The sequence below is a fragment of the Rhinopithecus roxellana genome, chromosome 4, assembly GCF_007565055.1.
Source record: "Rhinopithecus roxellana isolate Shanxi Qingling chromosome 4, ASM756505v1, whole genome shotgun sequence".
Lineage (NCBI taxonomy): Eukaryota > Metazoa > Chordata > Mammalia > Primates > Cercopithecidae > Rhinopithecus > Rhinopithecus roxellana.
Window position 1 is genome coordinate 1,880,657 of NC_044552.1, and position 25,725 is coordinate 1,906,381.

At 42.8% G+C, this 25,725-nt stretch overlaps 1 protein-coding gene across 7 annotated transcripts in view; it reads left to right on the forward strand.

Moving 5' to 3' along the window:
- The window catches only part of KIF13A (kinesin family member 13A), a 234,687-nt gene that overhangs the window by 194,672 nt on the left and 14,290 nt on the right, over nt 1–25,725 (forward strand). For 4 of the 7 annotated variants that reach the window (XM_010352715.2, XM_030928767.1, XM_030928768.1 and 1 more), the window contains exons 24-36: nt 200–332; nt 509–655; nt 5,812–5,850; nt 7,846–7,945; nt 10,079–10,205; nt 12,303–12,358; nt 15,321–15,445; nt 15,718–15,894; nt 16,634–16,726; nt 17,526–17,678; nt 20,216–20,293; nt 22,398–22,445; nt 24,205–24,316. In XM_010352715.2, the coding sequence (XP_010351017.1) occupies nt 200–332; nt 509–655; nt 5,812–5,850; nt 7,846–7,945; nt 10,079–10,205; nt 12,303–12,358; nt 15,321–15,445; nt 15,718–15,894; nt 16,634–16,726; nt 17,526–17,678; nt 20,216–20,293; nt 22,398–22,445; nt 24,205–24,316 (1,388 nt within the window). The remainder of the gene's footprint in view (nt 1–199; nt 333–508; nt 656–5,811; nt 5,851–7,845; nt 7,946–10,078; nt 10,206–12,302; nt 12,359–15,320; nt 15,446–15,717; nt 15,895–16,633; nt 16,727–17,525; nt 17,679–20,215; nt 20,294–22,397; nt 22,446–24,204; nt 24,317–25,725) is intronic. The other 3 variants (XM_010352723.2, XM_010352719.2, XM_010352722.2) reach the window with 1 other exon arrangement.

Here is a 25,725-nt window from a genome sequence, read left to right on the forward strand (position 1 = left end):
CATTTCAGTCTACCTCAATAAAATAAATAGAAACAATATGACAGGGTGGTTTTGAGAGTTAAATAAGGAAGTAACTTATACGAGATACATGGCAGAGTGCCTAGCACATAGTAAGTGCTCAGTGAATGGTGGCTTATTACTGTTACTAACAGTGTGGCTGGACAGTGACGCTCTTGCTTGTTGGAATGTGTTTCTGCAGGTGGAATGAAGTAACACGAAGAATAGAAATGTGGATCTCCATATTAGAATTGAATGAGTTAGGGGAGTATGCTGCCGTGGAGCTTCATCAGGCAAAAGATGTCAACACAGGAGGCATCTTTCAACTTAGACAGGTACTGGGTTTGTTTTGGGTTTTTTTTGAATGTTTTCTCCCTATTCCACTCTTACACATAGTTTCTGGGGATTTTCTAACTTTTTGTATCTTTGTTCTCTAATCCGTTTCCCCTTCTTTATCCTCTTCCTCTTCATTATCATTCCTGGCACCCATACCTCTGCCCACCCTCTTCAGGGTCATTCCCGTCGAGTGCAAGTCACGGTGAAACCTGTGCAGCATTCAGGGACACTGCCACTTATGGTTGAAGCCATCCTGTCAGTATCCATCGGTTGTGTGACCGCCAGGTCCACCAAACTCCAGAGAGGGCTGGACAGTTACCAGGTAAGACAAGCAGACTTGAAATAGTATTTAACAAAGCTTGGTTAATGCAGAAATAAGGCATTTAATGATCTCCGATGGGGACCTTTTTGCGAATATAACAGAACTCCTTGCCTTAACCGTAGATCTTCCCCCAGTTCACATTTCCATCCGTTGCCTTTTTTCTAGCTTTAAAATCTGTTTGCTTAGTGTCGGTTAATAATGATTTTATTTATAAACACACACATCCTAATGCTATAGTAGTCATTTACTTTAGGCAGATTTTATATCTGGCCCAAAATATGTTGTATCTTTGGCATTACTGCTTGACCTGATCTACCTTTTGGGGTTTTTTTTTGTGTGTTATTTTTTTTTTAAAGATAAGGTTTTGCTTTGTTGCCCAGGTTGGAGTACAGCGGTGTGATCATGGCTTACTGCATCCTTGACCTCCTGGGCTCAAACAGTCCTCCTACCTCAGCTTCCTAAGTAGCTGGGACTACAGGCACACATCACCACGCTCAGCTGATTCTTTTATTTTTTGTAGAGTAGGGTGTGTCATTCTGTTGCCGACGCTGGTCTCAAGTTCCTGGACTCAAGTGATCCTCCTGCCTCAGCCTCCCAAAGTGCAGGGATTGCAGGCATCAGCCACCATGCCTGACTACTTTTACTTATAGTGTAAAATTATTTTCATACATTGTCATAATAAACCAGCTCTTTGAAAGCTTTACTTCTTTTGTTAAAATTTGTCCTTATGATAATTTTTGTTCATTAAATATTGATTTCCTAAACATTATATTCTCATTTTAAAAATAAAAAGATGAAAACCTCTAAGAACTGATCTAAGAATTGATCATATTATCAGTCAGAACTATTCAGTACTCCATGAAAAGAATCTCTAAAATTAGGAACTTGGCCAGGCATGTTTGCTCATGGCTATAATCCCAGCACTTTGGGAGGCTGAGGTGGGAGGATCACTTGAGCCCAGGAGTTCGAGACCAGCCTGACCAACATGGCAAAATGCTGTCCCTACTAAAAATGCAAAAAATTAGCTAGGTGTGGTGGCACATGACTGTTGTCTCAGCTATTCAGGAGGCTGAGGCATGAGAATCATTTGAACCTGGGAGGCAGAGGCTGCAAGTGAGCCAAGATCACGCCACTGCACTCCGGCCTGGGTGACAAAGGAAGACTCTGTCTCAAAAAAAATAAATAAAATTAGGAACTTGTCCCCCAGTAGCCTAAAAAAAATGTGTATACTTCATTGAGTCCCCAGTTTACTACCAGATATGAATTAGGAACTGGGAAGAATCACTGTTAAATCTGCCTCCCTCACCACCATATGTGTTTGGGAGTACTATCCCTATCGTGCCAAGGAGAAAACATTTCTCCTCTGTGGAGTCTTTGAGTCTAAGCCCAGCCAATCTTGAGGATGTTTTCCCTTCTATCTCGGTTTCCTTTTGGCTTCATGGCTTTTAGGCAAAGACTTTTCTGAAAGCTAAAAGTCAGTGCACAGACTATTGGACTTCAAGGCAGTAATAGCTTTGTCAGACGCTGCCTTCCCTCTTCAAGCATCAGAATTCCCTCTAGCTTGGAACATCTGTCCACACGTCATTCAGAGTATGAGTGTGGATGCAAGGACAGGGCTGTTGTGGTTTGGCAGTCTTCTCCACCAGACTTTTCCTTGTGTGTGTGCAGCCTGTGGAGCAGGAAATGGGATTGTAGGTATTCTCATAGCAGTTCAGTCCTTCACTTAGCCATCAGCTTCTACGTGGCTGCACAGTTGAAAGAGAACACTAGACTTGGAGTCAGGAGACCTGGGTTCTTAAGTCTAGTTGAGCTTTACTAAATGGTTATCTTGGCTGTATAATTTAAACTTTGAGTTCTCTTTTTCTCCAAAATGATGAGGTAGACTTAATAATCCTGAGGTCCTTATCCACATAATCCTGAGGTCCTTGTGGCTTAATAAATCTCTGATGCTCAATAAAACATTGACTTTGTTTGCTTCAAACTGTGACCTGCAATATATGGATGATCAACTAACTAAATGTTCTCATTTGAGGAACATTCCAAAGATCAACTATTTGCTTCTTTTTTTGGGGGGGGTGGGTCTCACTCTGTCGCCCAGACTGGAGTACAATGGTGCGATCTCAGATCATGGTAACCTCCGCCTCCTAGGTTCAAGCGATTCTCCTGCCTCAGCCTCCAGAGTAGCTGGGATTACAGGCGCCTGCCAATGCGCCTGGCTAATTTTTGTATTGTTAGTAGAGATGGTGGTTTCACCATGTTGGCCAGGCTGGTCTTGAACTCCTGACCTTGTGATCCTTCCACTTCGACCTCCCAAAGTGCTAGGATTACAGGCGTGAGCCACTGTGCCCGGTGTTTTTTTGGTTTTTTGGTTTTTTTTGGAGACGGAGTTTCTCTCTGTCACCCAGGCTGGAGTGCAGTGGCACGATCTCAGCTCACTGCAAGCTCCATCTCCCTGGTTCAAGCGATTCTCCTGCTTCAGCCTCCCGAGTACCTGGTATTACAGGCACGAACCACCACGCCCAGCTAATTTTTGTATTTTTAGTAGAGACGGAGTTTCACCGTGTTGGCCAGGCTGGTCTCGAACTCCTCACCTCAAATGATCCGCCTGCCTGGTCCTCCCAAAGTGCTGGTATTACACGTGTGAGCCACCACGCCCAGCAACTGTTTGCATTTTTTTAAAAACAGCTCTACCTCTGAGTTAAAACTGATTTTTGTCAAATTATAAACTTTAAAATATTAGCCTTTCCCCAGTGCTATATGCTCTTTAAGAGCATAGTGCTCTTGGCCAGGCGCAGTGGCTCACGCCTGTAATCCCAGCACTTTGGGAGGCCGAAGCAGGTGAATCACCGGGTCAGGAGATCGAGACCATCCTGGCTAACATAGTGAAACCCTGTCTCTACTAAAAATACAAAAAATTAGCCGGGCATGGTGGTGGGCACCTGTAGTCCCAGCTACTCGGGGGGCCGTGACCTGCAGTATATGGATCATCAACTAAGTAAATGTTCTCATTTGAGGAACATTCCAAAGATCAACTCTTTGCTTCTTTTTTTTTTTTTTGTGAGTCTCACTCTGTCACCCAGGCTGGGGTCCAAGAGAATGGCATGAACCTGGGAGGTGGAGCTTGCAGTGAGCCGAGATCGCGCCACTGCTCTCCAACCTGGGCGACAGAGCGAAACTCCATCTCAAAAAATAAATAAATAAACAAAAATAAAAATAAATTTAAAGAAAAAAGAGCATAGTGTTCTTAAAATTTGAACTGTAACTATTTTAAAGGCGTTTTTTTTCTTTGCTGCCATGTTCCAGGTTATGTCTGTTAAGTGTTTTTGTTGTTGACACAGTGCTTTAGAATTATTCTGATGCAAAAAAAAAAAAAAAAAAAAAAAAAAAAACAATTATTCTGATGCAGTAGCTGAAACCAATGCAGAATATGCTGATTTTGCAACAATTTTACATCATGAATGCTTAGGCCAGTTTTCAGTTAATAGAACTACCTCCGTGGTTTAAAATTATGATAAATTAGGCCGGGCATGGTGGCTCACGCCTGTAATCCCAGTACTTTGGGAGGCTGAGGCGGGCGGATCACGAAGTCAGGAGATCGAGACCATACTGGCGAACACGGTGAAACCCCGTCTCTACTAAAAATACAAAAAAATTAGCCGGGTGTGGTGGCGGGCGCCTGTAGTCCCAGCTTCTCGGGAGGCTGAGGCAGGAGAATGGCGTGAACCCGGGAGGCGACGGAGCTTGCAGTGAGCAGAGATCACGCCACTGCACTCCAGCCTGGGAGACAGAACGAGACTCTGTCTCAAAAAAAAAGAAAAAAAAATTATGATAAATTAGAGCTATTTGTTCTTTTATGTTAATAGGAAGCATTAGTTCAAGATGAATTGCTTCGAGATTAGGATTGCATTTAATGAGTTAGTCACATAACTGATAATGATGGTTACCAAAATAAAAAAAAAAAAGCAGTTCATTTTGAAGTATATATGAAAATAATTTTGACTATATTCTTAAAGCACTTTTGTAATCATAAATCTAAAGGGATTCTAGATTCTTATTCCTAAGGAAACTTTTTTCAACCAAGACCCTTTTGTTTTCAACATGATTACTTTGTTTTGCCAAATGTTTTTGCCAAAATTTTTGCTTTATTTAGTTATTTTACAATGTTTCCCTGTGTTTGGGACAGTTGTGATTCTTTCAAGTGATTGTTATGGTCAGTAGAGAGTACTGACCGATCCTTATATTCCAAATAGTATGCTGTTGCTTTTATTTCAACAGTGTAGTACAGACCCTTGTATGTATATAGCCTGAGGTTGCCCCAGCTTTCCCCTGGGATGATTGCATCAGGGAAGACGGCTGAGGTTGGAGACCTCAGACCTGGCTTACAGTTCTGACCTGCCATTATCTGTGTGATCGTAAGGTTAAATCATTTCATCCTTTAAGGCTTAGTTGCCTCATTGCTCAAACTGAGATTGGGCAAGAGAATCTTCCTTGTAGTTTTGCCATTCTGTCTTCCTAAGCCTATCTCAAATCTCAGTCAAATAGTCTACCCCAAAATACGTATCAGCTGTCTATATGACAGTGGTGTAAGGCCTGGCCCAATGATGTTGGTTCCTATCCCCAGCTAAGAGATTTCTTATTTTATTTAATTTTTTGTTTGTTTTTTGGAGACAAGGTCTTGCTCTGCTGCCCAGGCTGAGGTGGAGTGGTATAACCAGAGCTCACTGCAGCCTGCATCTCCTCCTCTCAAGTGATCGTCCCGCTTTAGTCTCCCAAGTAGCTGGGACTACAGGTGCACACTATCAAATCCAGCTAATTTTAAAAGATTTTTTGTACAGATGGGGTCTTGCTATGTTGCCCAGGCGGGTCTCGAACTTCTAGCTTCAAGAGATCCTCCTGCCTCAGCCTTCCAGAATGTTGGGATTACAGGCATGAGCCCAGCCAAATTTTTATGTTTCAATGATTCTTTATGTGAAAAATTCTTTATAGACAAGTGAATTAAATCTAGTATACCTTTTTTGAGATTCAATTTAGTGTTTTATTATGCTTATGTATGTGAGCTGTCCATTTTAATGTGTGTTAAGCTTAAATAATTATTTTCCCTGTATGCTGTTAAAAAAACAAAATGCTTGTCCTTTGTGTTTATTTTTTCCTACCAGAGAGATGATGAGGATGGTGATGATATGGATAGTTATCAGGTATTACTACTGCTGTCAATCCTGTGGCATGGGGCACAGCTACTGCTAATTGCCAGCATTCGCAAAGCAGAGGCCAGGGAGGAGGAAGGAGGGCCCTAGAGCAAGAATATGCAGTTTCTCACTTGCTTTTGATTTGCTTCATATGTATTCAAACACAATACTATTTCTACAGATTGCCTTGTCAGCTCAAAATTTGTAGCCAAATACTGCCTTTTTGCTATGCCATCTCGATTTACTGTCTTATTGCTAAGCAATATCATTATCACTGTATTAAAATGGATGATCTGGAAACTGATTTGAGTAATAATAAAACTCCAGTCTCCTGCCAATTAATTAATTAATTAATTAAAAAACGGATGATCTTAAAATATTGTAGTTATCCATCCATAATCTTTTAGATAGACTCTTACCTTTCCTATGCTAAAGTGCATTCTGCTCCTTACATCCAAGAGCTAATATTGTTGTAATATGCCATTTTACTTTACAAGACTTTCGCTGAATAGGAAAATTGGAGACATTTTATGCACGTAATTGTGTTTTGTTTAGCCAGCTTTCTTCTCTCATTTGGGTCAGACTTAGTTCTCCATAACCTATAGAATTTAAATCTCAGCTTTTTCTGGTTGGAAATCTAGAAAAAATATATAGATGTGCAAATTGAGATTATACCTAGTCAGCACTGACTGGCCTAATATCATGGAGTGTGGGGTTATGTATAAATTGTCAAAGCAGCAAACCAAGATGAAGCTATCTGGGTTTGGTGCCCAGTCTTTGTATGGATTCTCCACACACATCGTCAAATGATGTTTTCCCAGTGTGCCTTCCTACATGTAAAATGTGGGTACAGTGGCTGGGCGCAGTGGCTCACGCCTGTAATCCCAGCACTTTGGGAGGCCGAGGCAGGCAGATCACAAGGTCAGGAGTTCGAGACCAGCCTGGCCAACATGGTGAAACCCCATCTCTAGTAAAAATACAAAAATTAGCTGGGCGTGGTGGCGCACGCCTGTAATCCCAGCTACTCGGGAGGCTGAGGCAGGAGAATTGCTTAAACCTGGGAGGCAGAGGTTGCAGTGAGCCGAGATTATGCCACTGTACTCCAGCCTGGGCAACAAGAGCAAAACTCTGTCTTAGGGGGAAAAAAATGTGGGTACACTGTTGGTAAAGTTTCAGAGGTAAAGGTATCTATTCTTAATATAACGTCTTAAGTGTTACACTAGAATTAGGCAAGTCAAAGAGCATTTTTAATAGAATTGATGGATTTTCTTTCCGTACTCATAATTCCACTAAGAAGAACCTTTAAGGGAAATATCAGTATCCCCTTGAATCTCAGCAATGCCATTGACTAACGTCCTGCGGCTGTTTGTGCGCTTCCTGGCAGGTTTTTCACAGTGCAGTCCAATGACTGCCTAGGGGATTTCTTAAAGCATGGCTGACTGCATGTTGGGGTTTGCATGGGAGATTTTTGGTTAGCCTCATGGTGGTGGTTGGAAGTAAAATGTTTGTGGCAAGTTTGAAAAGTTCTCTGCTGACCTACTCTTTACATTTCAGAAAATCTGTGTTATCAGACCCCTGAACTATGAGCTATGAAAATGCCTGTCATTTTCCATTCCATTTGTTATTACTTGGTTTGGGCTGTGTTCATGCTGTCCTTCTGTTTGGGATCACAAATCCTGCAATGAATAGCTACGATTTAAATATACATACACCCATTGTAAAAAAAAATTCTGACAGCTGGTATAGTTTGAGCTTGTCTTGCTTTTAAGTATAATTATCCTTTTGGAGATCCAGGGGCTCTGATTTCTGGGTAACAGCATCCTTGATCAACATGTAATGTTACTGAGGCCTCTCTGCTTTCTTGCATATTAATCACACAGCAGTGTTCAATAGCTTTTCCTAATGAAAAATTTCCTAGTCAATTTAAACATCTTTGTAAAAAAGAAAGAAAGAAGTCGTTGTCTGTACAGTCTACAGGAAAGTATTTTCCCTCCCTGATGTTAGGAAGAAGACTTAAACTGCGTAAGGGAGAGGTGGTCAGATGCACTCATTAAACGACGAGAATACTTGGATGAACAGATAAAAAAAGTCAGCAATAAAACAGGTATGTGAGATCAAACTCTCTTTTGGGGAGTAGCTTTTTCACTTTTACACAATGGCAGTAGGTTGTTTTCTTCCCCTAACTGGACAGTAGTATCTTATTTTTGTTGTTGTCGTTGTTGTTTTAAGACAGGGTCTCACTCTGTCACCCAAGCTGGAGTGCAGTGGCAGGATCATATCTCACTGCAGCCTCTAACTCCTGACCTCAAGAGATCCTCCTGCCTCAGCCTCCTGACTAGCTGAGACTACAGGCACAAGCTACCACACCCGGCTAATTTTTAAATGTTTTGTAGATGGGGGTCTCACTTTGTTGCCCAGACTGGTCTCAAACTCCTGGACTCAAGTGATCCTCCTACTTCAGCCTCCCAAACTGCTAGAATTGCAGGTGTTAGCCACTGCACCCAGCCTGTTTAGTTTTGTGAACTTGTAACATTATAGACATTAGTCAATCATATTATACATTGTTGGTTTAAGAAGCCTCCAAATTTGAAAATAATACGTTTTCATAAAACTCTGAGTTATCTCATAAAACTGTGACATTAAATGTCAAATTCAAATTTCATTTTGATGAACACAATGTGATAAATACCACTATGTCAATACAAAGTACTTTAGGCACCAGGACCTAGGACATACAGCAACTGAACGAGGAGGTCAGCACCTATCCACTGTTGGGCCATTGCCATGCACTCTGCTGGTTCAGGGTGGCCTCTGCAGCTCCATTCGCTGCCACCCAGCTCCAAGGGTGCAGCTTGCTTATGCTAGCAGTAACCACTTGGATTCTGTAGTAAGAAATATGCACTTAAAATCCTTAGTCTGTCATCCAGATATCATGGTCCACTCACGTGGTTGGTTCTGCAGCAAAGAACACATACATCATGCATGTTAATCCATTTCATGTAGAAGCTAGCAGAAAGTCTCCCTCAGGAAAACACCTTGGCTTGACATGTGGTGTTGCCTTGTGTATGTGCTCAGGCTGCTAATGAAAACTCACTTTGACTGTACCCAGGGAGCCCCAGAGTTGAATTATGAATAAGAGGATTTCAAAGTGTATCAAATAAAATCCCTTTCATGATAAGCCTCAAGGAAAATAAAGGTGATTTTACAGAGCAAGGAATATGGTGGGTTTTTTATTATTTACTTACTTATTTATTTATTTATTGAGACAGAGTCTCGCTCTGTCACCCAGGCTAGAGTGCAGTGGCACGACCTTGGCTCACTGCAACCTCCTCCTCCTGGGTTCAAGTGATTCTCCTGTCTCAGCCTCCTGAGTAGCTGGGACTACAGGTGCCCACCACCACACCCGGCTAATTTTTGTATTTTTAGTGGAGACAGGGTTTTACCATATCAGTCAGGCTGGTTTCGAACTCCTGACCTCAAGACATCTGCCCACCTCGGCTACCCAAAGTACTGGGGTTACAGCCATGAGCCACTGTGCCCGGCCTATGGTGTTTTTTAATCCTCTGTCTTTGTAACATCATGTATAGTTCTGTAAAGCAGTGTCACATCCATATTTCATTTTATCCTTCTAGCAAGTACATGAAGTAGACATGACTTCTTTTATCCCTGTTTGACAGGTTAGGGAGACTCATCTGTTGGATAACTTCCCCAAATTACAGAACCAGCAAAATAACCTAAGTCTCGTAATTGCTTTTCCAATGCTCTTTCTGCTATTTCTGGCTTATGGCTCCTTAAATTGGTGTCGCAGCCCCTCTCAGCTCCCTATACATGCTCTTGCTTGAACTTCAAAGGCTCAAATCCATTTTAGGGACATAGTGGATGTTTAAGCCACTTATAGATAGCACTGAATGAAATCTGTTTATTGTTTTTGTTTGCTTGTTTTTTGAGACAGGGTCTCTTGTCTGTTTTCCAGGCTTTAGTACAGTGATGTGAATGATAGCTCACTGTAGCCTTGAACTCCCAGGCTCAAGTGATCTTCCCACCTCAGCTGCCCGAGTATCTGGGACTATAGGCATGCGTGCCACCACCCTGCCCAACTATTGTTTTTTTTTGTTTTTTTTTTTTTTTGGTAGAGATAGGGTCTCACTATGTTGCCCAGGCCAAAATCTGTTCCTTGTAAATTGAGAAGTCATACTTTCTCTCTTGTTGGCATTGATCCCCTCATTTTTTTCTGCAGAGAAAACAGAGGACGATGTGGAGCGGGAAGCCCAGCTTGTGGAGCAGTGGGTAGGGCTGACCGAGGAAAGGAACGCTGTACTGGTGCCAGCCCCAGGCAGTGGGATCCCTGGGGCACCTGCCGACTGGTAAGGCTGCCCTCCCTTCTGTGCAGACCGAGGGAGATGAGATGGTACAGGTCGCCTGTGGCAAGAGCCATGCAAGAGACTTTCCAGGATTGTCACAGAAAATGCCAACCAGCTGAACTGCTTAGGGAATGTCCACTCATCTCTAGTGCTTCCATCCCTTTTTCCCTTCCCCACTGAAGCCAACTTTCTCCCACAGGAAGCCAGAGAGCATTGATTACCTGGCCAGGAATCACATATCACACTCCTCTATTCCTCTGCATAAGCAACTTGGACATTGTTCCCTGATCTCCAGAAACTCTTTTATCTTGGCTGGAAAGTATTTGAAGAGAGCAGAAAATACATTAATGGAGCTATCTTTTTGGTAGTGCTGTGAGAATTAGAGATAATGTATATAAAATACCTTATATATGATAATATTATCTTGTATGTTATAATGTGTATAAAATACTTTTCATACCCGTTCGTTAAATCCTAGCTGATGCTGCTATTCTCATTCTCGTTTTTATTATTATATATCCAGGGCATTTAAGAGAAATCAGATTCCTTTTGAACACAGAATGTACATGCCCAGATAGTCTTTTTTGAACAGGCATAGAAACATTAGTGACAATACCCGCATCTCTAATGATAAACAGAAATGTAATCAATTTCGTGGTCTGTTTTCTGAAACTAGAAACTCTGAATCTGCAGGCACATAATTTATAACCTGATGTTTCTCCCTGCAGTTCCTGCTGTTGTGCTGGAATCCTGTAGGTCTCTTGCAGTAATTCTGCCAGCCACTTCTTTTGGACAGTCTGCTCACCCCAATCTTGTTCTGGCCCTCAAAACCTTCTCTAGATAGTTCTTCTCCCTACTTCAGTCTCTCCGGTGTAAAGTGTTTTGAAACTTCAGATCATCTTGAGTGTTTGTAAGATGTAGGCCTGGGTGTCATCCCTAGTTATTTTGATTCAGAAGAGAAAGGAAGGAAGGACCTGCGACTCTTCTTTTTTTATTTTTTTAAGTAAGAATTTCCTTTTTTTTTTTTGAGACGGAGTCTCACTCTGTCGCTGAGATCTCCACTCCCTGCAAGCTCCGCCTCCCGGGTTCACGCCATTCTCCTGCCTCAGCCTCCCAAGTAGCTGGGACTACAGGCGCCTGCCACCGTGCTCGGCTGATTTTTGTATTTTTAGTAGAGATGGGGTTTCACCGTGTTAGCCAGGATGGTCTCAATCTCCTGACCTCATGATCCGCCCATCTCGTCCTCCCAAAGTGCTGGGATTACAGGCGTGAGCCACCGCGCCCGGCCAGGAATTTGCATTTCTAAAGGGACTCTTCACTCTAAGAGGCCTCTGAGGCGGTTCTATTGCAGCTGGGCAAGTTGGGGTTTTTTGTTTGTTTTTTATTTTTTTGAGGCAGGGTCTGTTTCCCAGGCTGGAGTACAGTGGCACGATCTCAGTGCACTACAACCTCCATCTCCCAGGTTCAAGCCATCCTCCCACCTCCCAAGTAGCTGGGACCACAGGCTTGTACCACCGCACCCAGCTAGCGTTTTTTGTTGTTGTTTTTTTATAGAGACAAGGTCTCCGTGTGTTGCCCAGACTGGCCTTGAACTCCTGTCCTCAAACCATCCTCCTGCCTTGGCCTCCCAAAGTGCTGGGATTACAGGCATGAGCCACCGCGCCCATCCCTGGTCCAGTTTTTGATAAAACACTGCTTGGTCTCTTCTGCACGCAACCCTACCTCCTTTCACACATCTTTCATTCTGTCCTCCTTTCAGCTTTTGTTTACTTCTTCTAGGCTCTGATCCTGTCCCGTTACCACCCTCATAACATCCCCCTTCCCTTTCCCTCTCACGGGAATTATTTTTAGAAAGGCTTAAAATAATCTTTGTTTCAATTAATTACATGTAACTCATATAACTGGAAGTTCTTTTATGTAAGTCATATAATTCCCATGATTTATGTCTACAGGGAAGTCAAGAAATATGAAAGTATTTCATTAGTGGAAACTGCATCTCCACCATGGTTCTCTTTGCTTCCACGGCTCTGCGGTGTTTTATCAGCTAACAAGATGTAAAATACATATTTTGTTATGATTAAATGTTGTTATTAAATTTAGGATCCCACCTGCTGGAATGGAAACCCACATACCAGTTCTTTTCCTCGATTTGAATGGTAAGTAGACACTTAAAGTCACAGGGATTATTGTATTTAATTAAGGTTTGTAATCTATTCAGACTCACCTTATTTTGATCCTTAAATCACTCTTCTAATCATTCATGTGCCAAATTAGGTGACATTTTTGTTCTAATTAAATGTATGTAAGCATGATTATGTGGATAATTAAAAAGAGCATGTAGGGTGATGGAGAACTGCATACAAGAGCTTTAACACAGTTGCTCTGAAACAGTGGACATAGAAATTACCCTGGAAAGTAATCACCCCCCGAGATTCTGAGTCTTTAGGCTTGGCAAGGGCCTATTAATCTGCATTTCTGACTTGTGCTCTTAAGTGTCCTCAAACAGTTTTGATGGCAGAAATGATCACACTATAACCCTGCCTTCAGGGTTGTCCTTCATACTGCAATTAGATGGAACCTGGGCAAGTCTAGAACAATGGTTTCCAATGTGCTTTAGCAGAACAATCCTTTTCTAGACAAAATATTAACTGGAACCCCATGTGTAGAAAACAACAGCAGAGCTGCTGAGTTTGCGGTGGGCAGGCTCCTGGTAGATCCTTTGGCAGGGCCCTAGGGCTCCTCAAAACACAGCCTGAAAACCTCTGTTCTAGAAGGAAGCCCAATAATCGATGGAAGACACAGGGAGGGTGGCTTTGGCTCTTCATGTGAAGAATTTTTTCTTTTTAAAGCCTAGATGTTGAATGTATGCCTCGTAAGATACTGAGTTCTCTGTCATGGGAGGTATATAAACAAAGACTAGTTGGCCATTTACAGAGATTTGTGAAGGGTGAACCCCATATTGGATAGGACGTTGGAAGAAGATAATCTTCATATTTCTCCCAAGTGCTCAGAACTTTGATTTAAATAGGTAATTTAACTGCTAAAATCTCTAATTTATAGTAAGTTATTAAGTAGGATAACAAACCTAACTGTTTACAGGAGGAATTGACATCAGAAAGCAGCAAAATTCTAAGATTTGTTTTGTTTAGTTTTTTTTTGTTTTTTTTTTTTTTTTTTTTTTTTGAGACGGAGTCTCGCTCTGTCGCCCAGGCTGGAGTGCAGTGGCCGGATCTCAGCTCACTGCAAGCTCCGCCTCCCGGGTTTACGCCATTCTCCTGGCTCAGCCTCCCGAGTAGCTGGGACTACAGGCGCCCGCCACCTCGCCTGGCTAGATTTTTGTATTTTTTAGTGGAGACGGGGTTTCACCGTGTTAGCCAGGATGGTCTCGATCTCCTGACCTCGTGATCCGCCCGTCTCGGCCTCCCAAAGTGCTGGGATTACAGGCTTGAGCCACCGCGCCCGGCCTTGTTTAGGTTTTTTTGAGACAGAGTCTCACTCTGTCACCCAGGTTGGAGTACAGTGCATGATCTCAGCTCACTGCAACCTCCGCCTCCCGTATTCAAGCAATTTTCTGCTTCAGCCTCCCAAGTAGCTGGGATTACAGGCACCCACGACCACGCCTAGCCAATTTTTGTATTTTTAATAGAGACGGGGTTTCACCATCTTGGCCAGGCTTGTCTTACACTCCTGACCTTGTGATCCACCCACCTTGGCCTCTCAAAGTTCTGGGATTACAGGCATGAGCCACTGCGCCCAGCCTCCAAGGTGTGTTTAATGAATACATTTATACCCAGGACAACAATAGAATATAGTCATTCCGTCTTATAGGAGACTCACAAGGCAACTTTTTGGCTCCTATTGTATTTTTAAAGAATAAAAGCGGCCAGGCGCGTTGGCTTATGCCTGTAATCCCAGCACTTTGGGAGGCTGAGACGGGTGGATCACGAGTTCAAGAGATGGAGAACATCCTGGCCAACGTGGTGAAACCCCATCTCTACTAAAAATACAAAAATTAGCTGGGCGTGGTGGTGCACACCTGTAGTCCCAGCTACTCGGGAAGCTGAGGCAGGAGAATCGCTTGAACTTGGGAGGCGGAGGTTGCAGTGAACCGAGATTGCGCCACTGCACTCCAGCCTGGGCGACAGAGTGAGACTCTGTCTCAAAGTAAAAAAGAATAAAAGCTGTGGGGCACGGTGAGCTCGTGCCTGTAATCCCAGGGCTTTGGGAGGCCAAGGCAGGAGGACTGCTTGAGTCCAGGAGTCGGAGACCAGCCTGGGCAACAAAGCTGGACTCGATCCCTACAAAAAATTTTGCAGAGTAGCCAGGCATAGTGGTGTGTACCTGCAGTACTAGCTACTCAGGAGGCTGAGGCGGGAGGATCTCCTGAGCCCAGAATTTCAAGGCTGCAGTGAGCTATGATCAGGCCATGCACTCAAGCATCAGCAACAGAGCAAGACCTTGTCTCAAAAAAAAGCCAAGTACAGTGGCTCACAACTGTAATCCCAGCACGTCAGGAAGCCAAGGCAGGAAGATGCATTGAGCCTAGGAGTTCAAGACCAGACTGGACAACATAGTAAGACCTCATCTCTATTAAACATAATAATTTTTAAAAAAGAAAAAAAGCTGTTGTGAGTCTTGGAGTCTCTATTTCAGCTGCAGGATAAGGAATGAAAGAAAAAGTAAAGATGTGTTATGTGTAAACATCAACTGTAGGCCAGGCGCAGTGGCTCAGGCCTATAATCCCAGCACTTTGGGAGGCTGAGGCGGGCGGATCATGAGGTCAGGAGATCGAGACCATCCTGGCTAACACGGTGAAACCTTGTCTCTACTAAAAAAATACAAAAGAAAAAAATTAGCCGGGCATGGTAGTGGGCACCTGTAGTCCCAGCTACTCGGGAGGCTGAGGCAAGAGAATGGTGTGAACCCGGGAGGTAAAGCTTGCAGTGAGCTGAGATCATACCACCGCACTCCAGCCTGGGCGACACAGCAAGACTCTGTCTCAAAAACAAAACAAAACAAAAAAAACATCAACTGTAAAAAGCATATATTTAAATTTTTGGTGTTTGCTGAAAAACTGACTTTCCGCTACTGTTTTTTCTGTGCCCCTGATGTGGTTAGCGGATGACCTCAGTGCCAATGAGCAGCTTGTCGGCCCACACGCATCCGGCGTGAACTCCATTCTGCCCAAGGAGCATGGCAGCCAGTTTTTCTACCTGCCCATCATAAAGCACAGTGATGATGAGGTAATTAACCTCCATGTTTCTCTTAAAAGGCTTCAGATTAGCACACAAGCCTGTGGGCCTGCTTTCCCACTCAACTGCTATAGTTTGCTTTGGGGAGAAAGACTGGGGCCTTTAAAAAACAGGATGTTTGTGTTGCTGTTTAAAAAGGTGAGGAAAGAAATCTATTTGATTACAGTGATTTGAATTTATTTTCTTTCTCTTGTATGTCCTGTAAAACTGCTACAGCTGACCTGTGTCTTGTTTCCATCTCCTCATCATTCTCTCACTCCTAGGTTTCAGCCACAGCCTCTTGGGATTCCTCGGTGCATGATTCTGTTCACTTGAATAGGGTCACACCACAGAATGAAAGGATTTACCTAATTGTGAAAACCACAGTTCAACTCAGCCACCCTGCTGCTATGGAGTTAGTATTACGAAAACGGATTGCAGCCAATATTTACAACAAACAGGTAATAACAGGGCCTGATTCTGCCATTCTGGCTCTGAGCTCAAAGTGTTTTCCCCCTAGCTATCACAAAGCAGTGTTTTTTGGTGCTAATGTAGGGGATGTGCAAAACATGACAATCCTGGCCGAGTTAGAGTCTGATTCTCATTTATCCAAGATAGTGGGCATTAGGATAGCAGAGGTCAATGTCATCCAGTAAGGGCATTTTCAGCTTGACTGATTGGAAAGGTATAATCCTACCAGGCAGTGGAGCTGTGATATTTCACTGTTTGAAAAGTAGAAAAACTGAGACTGAGAGATTAAGTGCCAGGTCCAGGCACGTGAGTGACAAAACCAGGACAAAAGGCAGACTCCAAACAACTCCCTATCCTACTGCTTTGACGGATGCCATCTCAGAGGTGCTGTCAGTGAAACTGATCCTCTCCAGTGTTGTTCGAGCCATCTCAGGAAAGACTGATTAAACCCTGGAGAGATCACAGGAAGGCAGCAGAGGGGAGAGAGAAGCAACCACAGAAATCCTGAACATGCTACAGATTCTGTAGTCGAGTTCCCAACTGACAGCTGGACATTAGTGTCCCTTGGGGTTGGAGATGGGGATTCTTAGCTTCAGTTTTTTTCTGTAAGCTGAGTATTGTGCATATCAAAAACATATTAACTAGTAATGCTTTTACAATTTGTAAAATATGAAATAACTTACATTTGTCACATAGCTTAATCCGGCTTTTTTTTTTTTTTTCTACCAGAGTTTCACGCAGAGTTTGAAGAGGAGAATATCCCTGAAAAATATTTTTTATTCCTGTGGTGTAACCTATGAAATAGTATCCAATATACCAAAGGTAAAATATATGCTGCTTTAGGCTGGGTGCGGTGGCTCATGCCTGTAATCCCAGCACTTTGAGAGGCCGAGGCGGGTGGATCACCTGAGGTCGGGAGTTCAAAACCAGCCTGACCAACATGGAGAAACCCTGTCTCTACTAAACATACAAAATTAGCCAGGCGTGGTGGCACATGCCTGTAATCCCAGCTACTCAGGAAGGCTGAGACAGGAGAATCGCTTGAACTTGGGAGGCAGAGGTTGTGGTGAGCTGAGATCGCGCCTTTGCACTTCAGTCTGGGCAACAAGAGCGAAACTCTGTCTCAAAAAAAATTACATATATATAGTATATATATAATTTAAAGTAGTGTGTATATATATACTACTTTAAAAAATATCAATATCTGGCCGGGCGCGGTGGCTCAAGCCTGTAATCCCAGCACTTTGGGAGGCCGAGACGGGCGGATCACGAGGTCAGGAGATCGAGACTATCCTGGCTAACACGGTGAAACCCCGTCTCTACTAAAAAAATACAAAAAACTAGCCGGGCGCGGTGGCGGGCGCCTGTAGTCCCAGCTACTCGGGAGGCTGAGGCAGGAGAATGGCGTGAACCTGGGAGGCGGAGCTTGCAGTGAGCTGAGATCTGGCCACTGCACTCCAGCCTGGGCGACAGAGCAAGACTCCGTCTCAAAAAAAAAAATCAATATCTAAATAATGGAGAATGTGTTCATTCTCCAGACTTCTAAAACATTTTCTCACCACGCTTTGGATGAAAACATTGTTCACATCAAAGTATTGTCATTTCCTTCCTGTCCTTTTAGGCAACTGAGGAGATAGAAGACCGGGAAACGCTGGCTCTCCTGGCAGCAAGGAGTGAAAACGAAGGCACGTCAGATGGGGAGACGTACATTGAGAAGTACACTCGAGGCGTGCTGCAGGTGGAAAACATTCTGAGTCTTGAACGGCTCCGGCAGGCAAGTAACTGAATATCTGGACCGAGAATGAAATCACCAGCCTTCACCCCCAGTGGACAGATATGAATTTACTTACCAAACACCTCACTAAATCTGTCAGAGAAGGAGCACTTGAGCCATCTCTATTGAAAGGACTCTGGCAAAATAGTAACCAAAATAAAAATAGTGACTAACTTTTATTGAATACTCTCTACTTGCCAAGCACTGAACCCGAGCAATTTAGATATATTATTTCATTTAATCTTCAAGATAACCCCCTGAGGTAAGTACTGTTGAAATCCCCATTTTCAAATGACAAAATTGAGGCTGACAGAAGTTAGCTAGCTCACCCATGGTTACACAGCTAGGAAGTGGTACAAAGTCAGATGTAAAGCCAAATAGCTTGACTCCAAAGGGTATATGCTTAACCACAGACTATTACTATCTCCCTGATTCTTAGACCTGAGTTAACTTTTGAGGTGACAACAGGACATTCAAGAGAAAATAATCAACTAAGTAAGGGAACTGTAAGACAAGATATGTCATTTCATAGGAGCAGTAGCTGACATTATGGGGGGTGGGTGTTGATTAATAGGAGGAATGTGGCCAGGCGCGGTGGCTCAAGCCTGTAATCCCAGCACTTTGGGAGGCCGAGACGGGCGGATCACGAGGTCAGGAGTTCGAGACCATCCTGGCTAACACGGTGAAACCCCGTCTCTACTAAAAAAAATACAAAAAGCTAGCTGGGCGAGGTGGCTGGTGCCTGTAGTCCCAGCTACTCGGGAGGCTGAGGCAGGAGAATGGCGTAAACCCGGGAGGCGGAGCTTGCAGTGAGCTGAGATCCGGCCACTGCACTCCAGCCTGGGCGACAGAGCGAGACTCCGTCTCAAAAAAAAAAAAAAAAAAAAAAAAAAAAAAAAATAGGAGGAATGTAATTGGCATCTGTCAGAAAAATCTTCCCTTAGTGGAAATCCCACCTGAATTGCTGCATGAGCAAAATACAAACAGCATCACACTTCATTGTCATTTTGCAAATTAGATATATAGTTAGAGGTACCTCTTCTACATTTCTCTGTCCACCTGTATAAAAATTTCACAACATAAATATCTTTCATTCTGCTATCTTCCTGGTTTTATTTACTTGTTTGTTTATTTTTGAGACAGAATCTTGCTCTGTCGCACAGGCTGGAGTGCAGTGGTGCGATCTCAGCTCACTGCAACCTCTGCCTCCCAGGTTCAAGCAATTGTAGTGCCTCAGCCTTCCAGAAAGATGGGACCACAGGCACCCACCACCACGCCCAGCTAATTTTTGTATTTTTTAGTAGAGACGGGGTTTTACCATGTTGGCCAGCTGGTCTCGAACTCCTGTCTGTGATCCACCTGCCTCAGTGATCCACCTGCCTTAGCCTCCCAACGTGCTGGAATTACAGACATGAACCACCACACCCTGCAGTTTTATTTATCTTAAAAAAATGTTTTTGAGGCCAGGCGTGATAGCTCACGCCTGTAATCCCAGCACTTTGGGAGGCTGAGGCAGGTGGATCACGAGGTCAGGAGTTTGAGACCAGCTTGACCAACATGGTGAAACCCTGTCTCTACTAAAAATACAAAAATTAGCCGGGCGTGGTGGCGTGCACCTGTAATCCCTACTCAGGAGGTTGAGGCAGGAGAATTGCTTGAATCTGGGAGGCAGAGGTTGCAGTGAGCCAAGACTGCGCCACTGCACTCTAGCCTGAGCAACAGAGCGAGACTCTATCTCAAAAAAAAAAGTTTTTGATAAATTGCTAAGCAAATAATAATAAATGGGTAAAATAATATTTCAGTTTTATAAATGTGTGTGTATGTAGAACTGATGTAGTCTATATTTAAATCTATAAATAAACATATGTTACCTTTTTTTTTTTTCTTTTTTGAGACGGAGTCTCGCTCTGTCGCCCGGGCTGGAGTGCAGTGGCCGGATCTCAGCTCACTGCAAGCTCCGCCTCCTGGGTTCCCGCCATTCTCCTGCCTCAGCCTCCCGAGTAGCTGGGACTACAGGCGCCCGCCACCTCGCCCGGCTAGTTTTTTGTATTTTTTTAGTAGAGACGGGGTTTCACCGTGTTAGCCAGGATAGTCTCGATCTCCTGACCTCGTGATCCGCCCGTCTCGGCCTCCCAAAGTGCTGGGATTACAGGCTTGAGCCACCCCGCCCAGCCACATATGTTACTTTTATAATTAGAATAAAGCATAAAGTAATGACCGGGTGCGGTGGCTCACTTTGGGAGGCCGATGCAGGCAGATTGCCTGAGCTCAGGAGTTTGAGACCAGCCTGGGCAACACAGTGAAACCTCGTCTCTACTAAAATACCAAAAAGAAAAAAATTAGCCGAATGTGGTGGTGTGCGCCTGTAGTCCCAGCTACTCGGGAGGCTGAGGCAGGAGAATTGCTCGAACCTGGGAGGCGGAGGTTTCAGTGAGCTGAGACCGCGTCACTGCACTCCAGCCTGGGCAACAGAGTGAGACTCCATCTCTGGAAGAAAAAAAAAAAAAAATGTTATTTTCAAATTATTATGTTTACAGGCCGTCACAGTCAAAGAAGCACTTTCCACCAAAGCCCGGCACATTCGGAGGAGCCTCAGTACACCAAATGTTCATAATGTAAGTGCATCCTGCCAAGGATCTGCTCCTATGTGACATATCTCAGGCTCTGGGGTGGGGGAAGGTGGGGTTCAGACAGTGACAATAGAGCTTATGGCCCGAAGTGTAGCCTGCTTCTCTGTACCAGGGATGCACACCAGGGAGCACAGTTGTCTAAGACTGAGCCATTTGTTTAATCTTGTGAATTCCTGTTCAGCAAGTTATCTCCTTGAAAGAAGTTCCTTAAGATATAAATTGAGTTTAGTTGGTTAGAGATGGTAGAGTCAGCTATGAATCCTGGCAGCTGAGTCCCTGGATGCTGGCTGCGCCAGGGTCAGTTGCATGTAGGCACTCTTGGAGTGCCTAGTTGTTCCTTTGACCATTTTGATTATTTTTCTCAACCAGTTCATCTAGAAAATCCAACTGACAGAAACTGTAGCAGGGAGGACACTGTCACAGAGACAGATTAGTGCATGGACCACTTCAAAGCAGCCGCTTCCCAGAAGCAGGTCTTTCCAAGGAAAACCACAGGCTTATTTGCCTTCCTGTTCTCCAGAATTGCCAGAAAATTATTTAAAACATGATGACCACTTACAAAAATTGTCCTCCAGTGGGCTACAGAGCAAATCCCAGTAATCTTTATCACACAGATTACTTCTTCTGACCACAATGCGTTTATTAGAAATAGATAAGAGAGACTCATGTAGTTGTAAATTGAAAAACGCTTTTCATGAACTCATCTCTCAAAGAAGAAATTATGATGGAAATTAGGATGTATTTACAACTAAATGAGAATAAAAATGGTACATAGATCAATGTTTGTGAGATGCAGTTAAAGTGGTACTTAGTTAGACATTATTAGCCCTAAATTCCCTATAATTCTGTATAAAGCAGAATACTAGACAGTAGAAAAAAATGAGAGAATGAGGGCTACTATTAGGAAATTTATAGCTCTTATATTTAAAAAATAGAGTAAAAAGAATTAGGTAAACATCTAGCTTAAAAAGGAAAGAAGACCGGGTGCGGTGGCTCACGCTTGTAATCCTAGCACTTCAGGAGGCTGAGATGGGCAGATCACCTGAGGTCGGGAGTTCGAGACCAGCCTGACCAACATGGAGAAACCCCATCCCTACTAAAAATACAAAATTAGCCGGGCATGGTGGCACCTGCCTGTAATTCCAGCTACTCAGGAGGCTGAGGCAGGAGAATCACTTGAACGTGGGAGGCGGAGGTTGCGGTGAACTGAGATTGCATCATTGCACTCCAGCCTGGGTAACAAGAGCGAAACTCTGTCTCAAAAAAAAAATAAAGAAAAACTGCTTATGAAGTAATCTAAAAAAACAAGTTTTTTTCAACCTCAATCTGATCAAGACTTTAGATTTCTTTGGGAAGCCAAGGTGAGAGGATTGCTTGAGGCCAGGAATTTGAGACCAGCCTGGGCAACATAGCGAGACCTCATAACCTAATGTTATGCCAATAAATATAAAAAATGAAATAAAGTAGAATGTCCTGTAAAAACTGAATCAAGAATAAATAGAAAACCTGAATACAGCTGTCACCAAAAACAAGGACTATACTAAAATAGTGACTATGACTATGCTCATATCAAAAAATTGGCGTGTCCTTAAGCTAATCATTCTCAACAGAATTTTTTGTAAGATTTGATAAGCTGATTCTAAAACCTGTATGGAAAATCAGTCAAAATATACTCATACTTTATGTACAACCCCGAGATTTCATCCCTTAGATATATACTCTAGAGATTCTCATAAATATATAGGTTGTATTTAGAACTAAATGATACTAAAAATAGTACACATATCAATATTTGTCTAGACTATTGAATAAGACTGTATATAGTAAGATACCACTTATGTGAAGTATAAAATATGCAAAATAATATTAACTATTGGTTATGAGTATATACACATACAATTATATAAAACTTGTATGGGAAAAATAAACCCCAAATTGAGAGTAGTCACTACTCCTGGAGAGGGAAGAAAGAGAGGGAAAGAATGAAGACTACAGGCTTCAACTGTGACATTCTTTTTCTTTATATAAAAAAAAAAAAAACCATATTAAATATATAAACCACATTGCTAAAAGCATTCTTCTCTTATAGGTCTCTTCCAGCCGACCAGACCTTTCTGGCTTTGATGAAGATGATAAGGTATGCACCTATGGGCATGGCTGGGTTTTCAGCAGAATCTCAGTCTGGAAAGTTGTGGGATTTTGGTGTGTTTAAAATCTCTGGGCCTTACGTGGTTGATCCTGTCATTTTAAAAAAGAAACAAGAAAGAAAAAGAAAAATCTCTGGGCTTCCCATCTTAATTGTAAGCAAATAACTCTCTCCACAACTCCATTTCCAGGTTCAAATACTTGATGTGATATTGCTATGCACTTTTTTTTTTCTTTTTTATGAGGCAGAGTTCGCTCTTGTTGCCTAGGCTGGAGTGCAGTGGCACGATTTTGGCTCACTGTAACCTCCGCCTCCCTGGTTCAAGTGGTTCTCCTGCCTCAGCCTCCCAAGTAGCTGGGATTATAGTGGTTTGCCACCACACCTGGCTAATTTCGTGTTTTTAGTAGAGACGGGGTTTTGCCATGTTGGCCAGGCTGGTCTCGAACTTCTGACCTCAGGTGATTGATGTGCCTTGGCCTCCCAAAGTGTTGGGATTACAGGCATGAGCCACCATGCCCTGCTAATTGCTATGCACTTTCAGTATTACATTGTTACTTACCATGATAGGTTCCATACCAGGACAATACCACACATAATTGAATAAATATCTGTGTGTTTATGGGTTTAACTCTAAATGATTGGAGAAGGTGTTACATCCACCATAGCATAATCAAAATTATTTCAAATGGGTAAAACGAGATTTAAAATTAAGGACAGATTGCAACATTATCTTATTCAACAAATATTTCTTGAATGCATATTATATATGAGTTACTGTGCTAGAGACTAGATCCAAAAGGTATAAGCACAGATTTATGTCCTTAAGAAGTTTAAAATTTAGTCCTCAGAGGCAATCAACTTCTGAGAAGTTGAAATAAGATTAGGTAAGCTCGTATGATATGCCAGAGTTTTCTCTGTTTTGTATATCAATACCTTATGCCTATTTGAAACGTCTAAATCTCAAATATAGGTAGAGTAACCACACTGCCAAATTTGCCTTGGACAGTCCCAGCTGTGCCTGCTACCTAGGCAGAATTACTAATGGAACAGTTGTCCTCTGAGAGTGTTTCAGTTTGGTCATTAAATTACCAAGTCACTCTGGATATATGCCACATTGCTCAAAGTGACTACCTTTGGGGAGGAAGGAAGATGAATGGAACCAAAGATTACACTACATTTGTAATAATTTTATTAATCCTTTGAGCAAATATAATAAAATGTTAACATTTATTCACTCTGGGTATACCTTGGGTATGACAGTATTTTTTACAATATTCAGCCCTTTTCTGTATATTTGACATATTTCTTTTTTTTTTTTTTTTTTTTTTTTTTTTTTTTTTTGAGACGGAGTCTTGCTCTGCCACCAAGGCTAGAGTGCAGTGGCCGGCTCTCAGCTCACTGCAAGCTCCGCCTCCCGGGTTCACGCCATTCTCCTGTCTCAGCCTCCCGAGTAGTTGGGACTACAGGCGCCCGCCTCGTCGCCCGGCTAGTTTTTTGTATTTTTTAGTAGAGACGGGGTTTCACCGTGTTAGCCAGGATGGTCTCGATCTCCTGACCTTGTGATCCGCCCGTCTCGGCCTCCCAAAGTGCTGGGATTACAGGCTTGAGCCACCGCGCCCGGCCGACATATTTCATAATAAAAATAAGAGCATATACTGCCCTTAAAAAAAATAGAAGAAACTGCACCCTGGGCTTTGTTTCTCATTTTAGAGTGACTCAATTACAGTTAACTCGTATTTTTACCTTGTAGGGTTGGCCAGAGAACCAGTTGGACATGTCTGACTACAGCTCCAGTTACCAAGATGTAGCATGTTATGGAACTTTACCCAGGGATTCTCCTCGAAGGAATAAAGAAGGCAGTGGTGAGATTATTTTGCAGTGATATTTCTTTGTAATTACTTAGAAAAAGCATGAAAAAATGTCTTTCATTAATGGCATATAATAAGATATGAAGCTGATATTCTAGTTAACTAAATGATTCAAAACTGTCTTATTGAATGGAACATATCACGTTCACTTATTTTTGTTTTGTATCCAACATATCACTCAAATAGGCTTTTTGTATATCACTTTAGAACTTCCAAATCATTTTTCATATATCATTTCCTGACTCTGAAGTCCAGTTGTGAGACACACACAAATCCTATTATTTTCTACCAGAAGAATATCCAGCTCTGTCATGTTTGTGTACTGAAAGGAATTTTTAAAAGAACATGACTTTGATTCATAAAGCAGTTTTCAAAAATGATACCCAAAATGAGTTTAATTCATGGTAACATTATTACCTAAATTATGTAGTCTACCAATGCCTTAATGGGAACAGTATTCTTTGGCCATATATATCGGTTCTGTTACCTTATACCTTATATTAGTAGGTAAAATATAAGGTATATTCGCCATTATACTAGCAAATTGGAAAGGGAGGAAAGAGGCCAAAGAGGTAAGAAATGATACAAGCAAGAAAGAATTATCCTCTCTTAGTCATATAGAGCAGGGTGGCCTGAGGGGGGAAGAAAAGAGGCTCATAAGAAAATTTACACAGTATGGCCGGGCGTGGTGGCTCAAGCCTGTAATCCCAGCACTTTGGGAGGCCGAGACGGGCGGATCACGAGGTCAGGAGATCGAGACCATCCTGGCTAACATGGTGAAACCCCGTCTCTACTAAAAATACAAAAAACTAGCCGGGCGACCTGGCGGGCACCTGTAGTCCCAGCTACTCGGGAGGCTGAGGCAGGAGAATGGCGTGAACCCGGGAGGCGGAGCTTGCAGTGAGCTGAGATCCGGCCACTGCACTCCAGCCTGGGCGACAGAGCGAGACTCCGTCTCAAAAAAAAAAAAAAAGAAAATTTACACAGTATTAATTCATTGAGTACTTATTGAGCCTCTACTTTCTGTCTTAAAATATAATTATGGAAATAAGATACACAGAATATAAGATGTTAAATGATAAGGTGCCAAAATGAACATGCAGATAGTAAGGGCTGTGAGAATTCAGAGAAATGGAAAATCAGCATGAGCCAAAATTGGTCTGGTTAGTGGTGCTTAAGCTGGATCTTGAAAAGAGTGGAGAGATTTCGTATCTCACTTTGTTCACACACACTAGCACTTTAGTAACTCTTTGTAACTTCACAGATTTATCTCTATGCTTGCCTACATCTGTTCCATGGTTTTTTGGGTTTTTTTGTTTGTTTTTTGTTTTTGTTTTTAGACAGGGTCTCTCTCCTCTTGCCCAGGCTGGAGTGCAGTGGCACCGCTATAACTCACTGCAGCC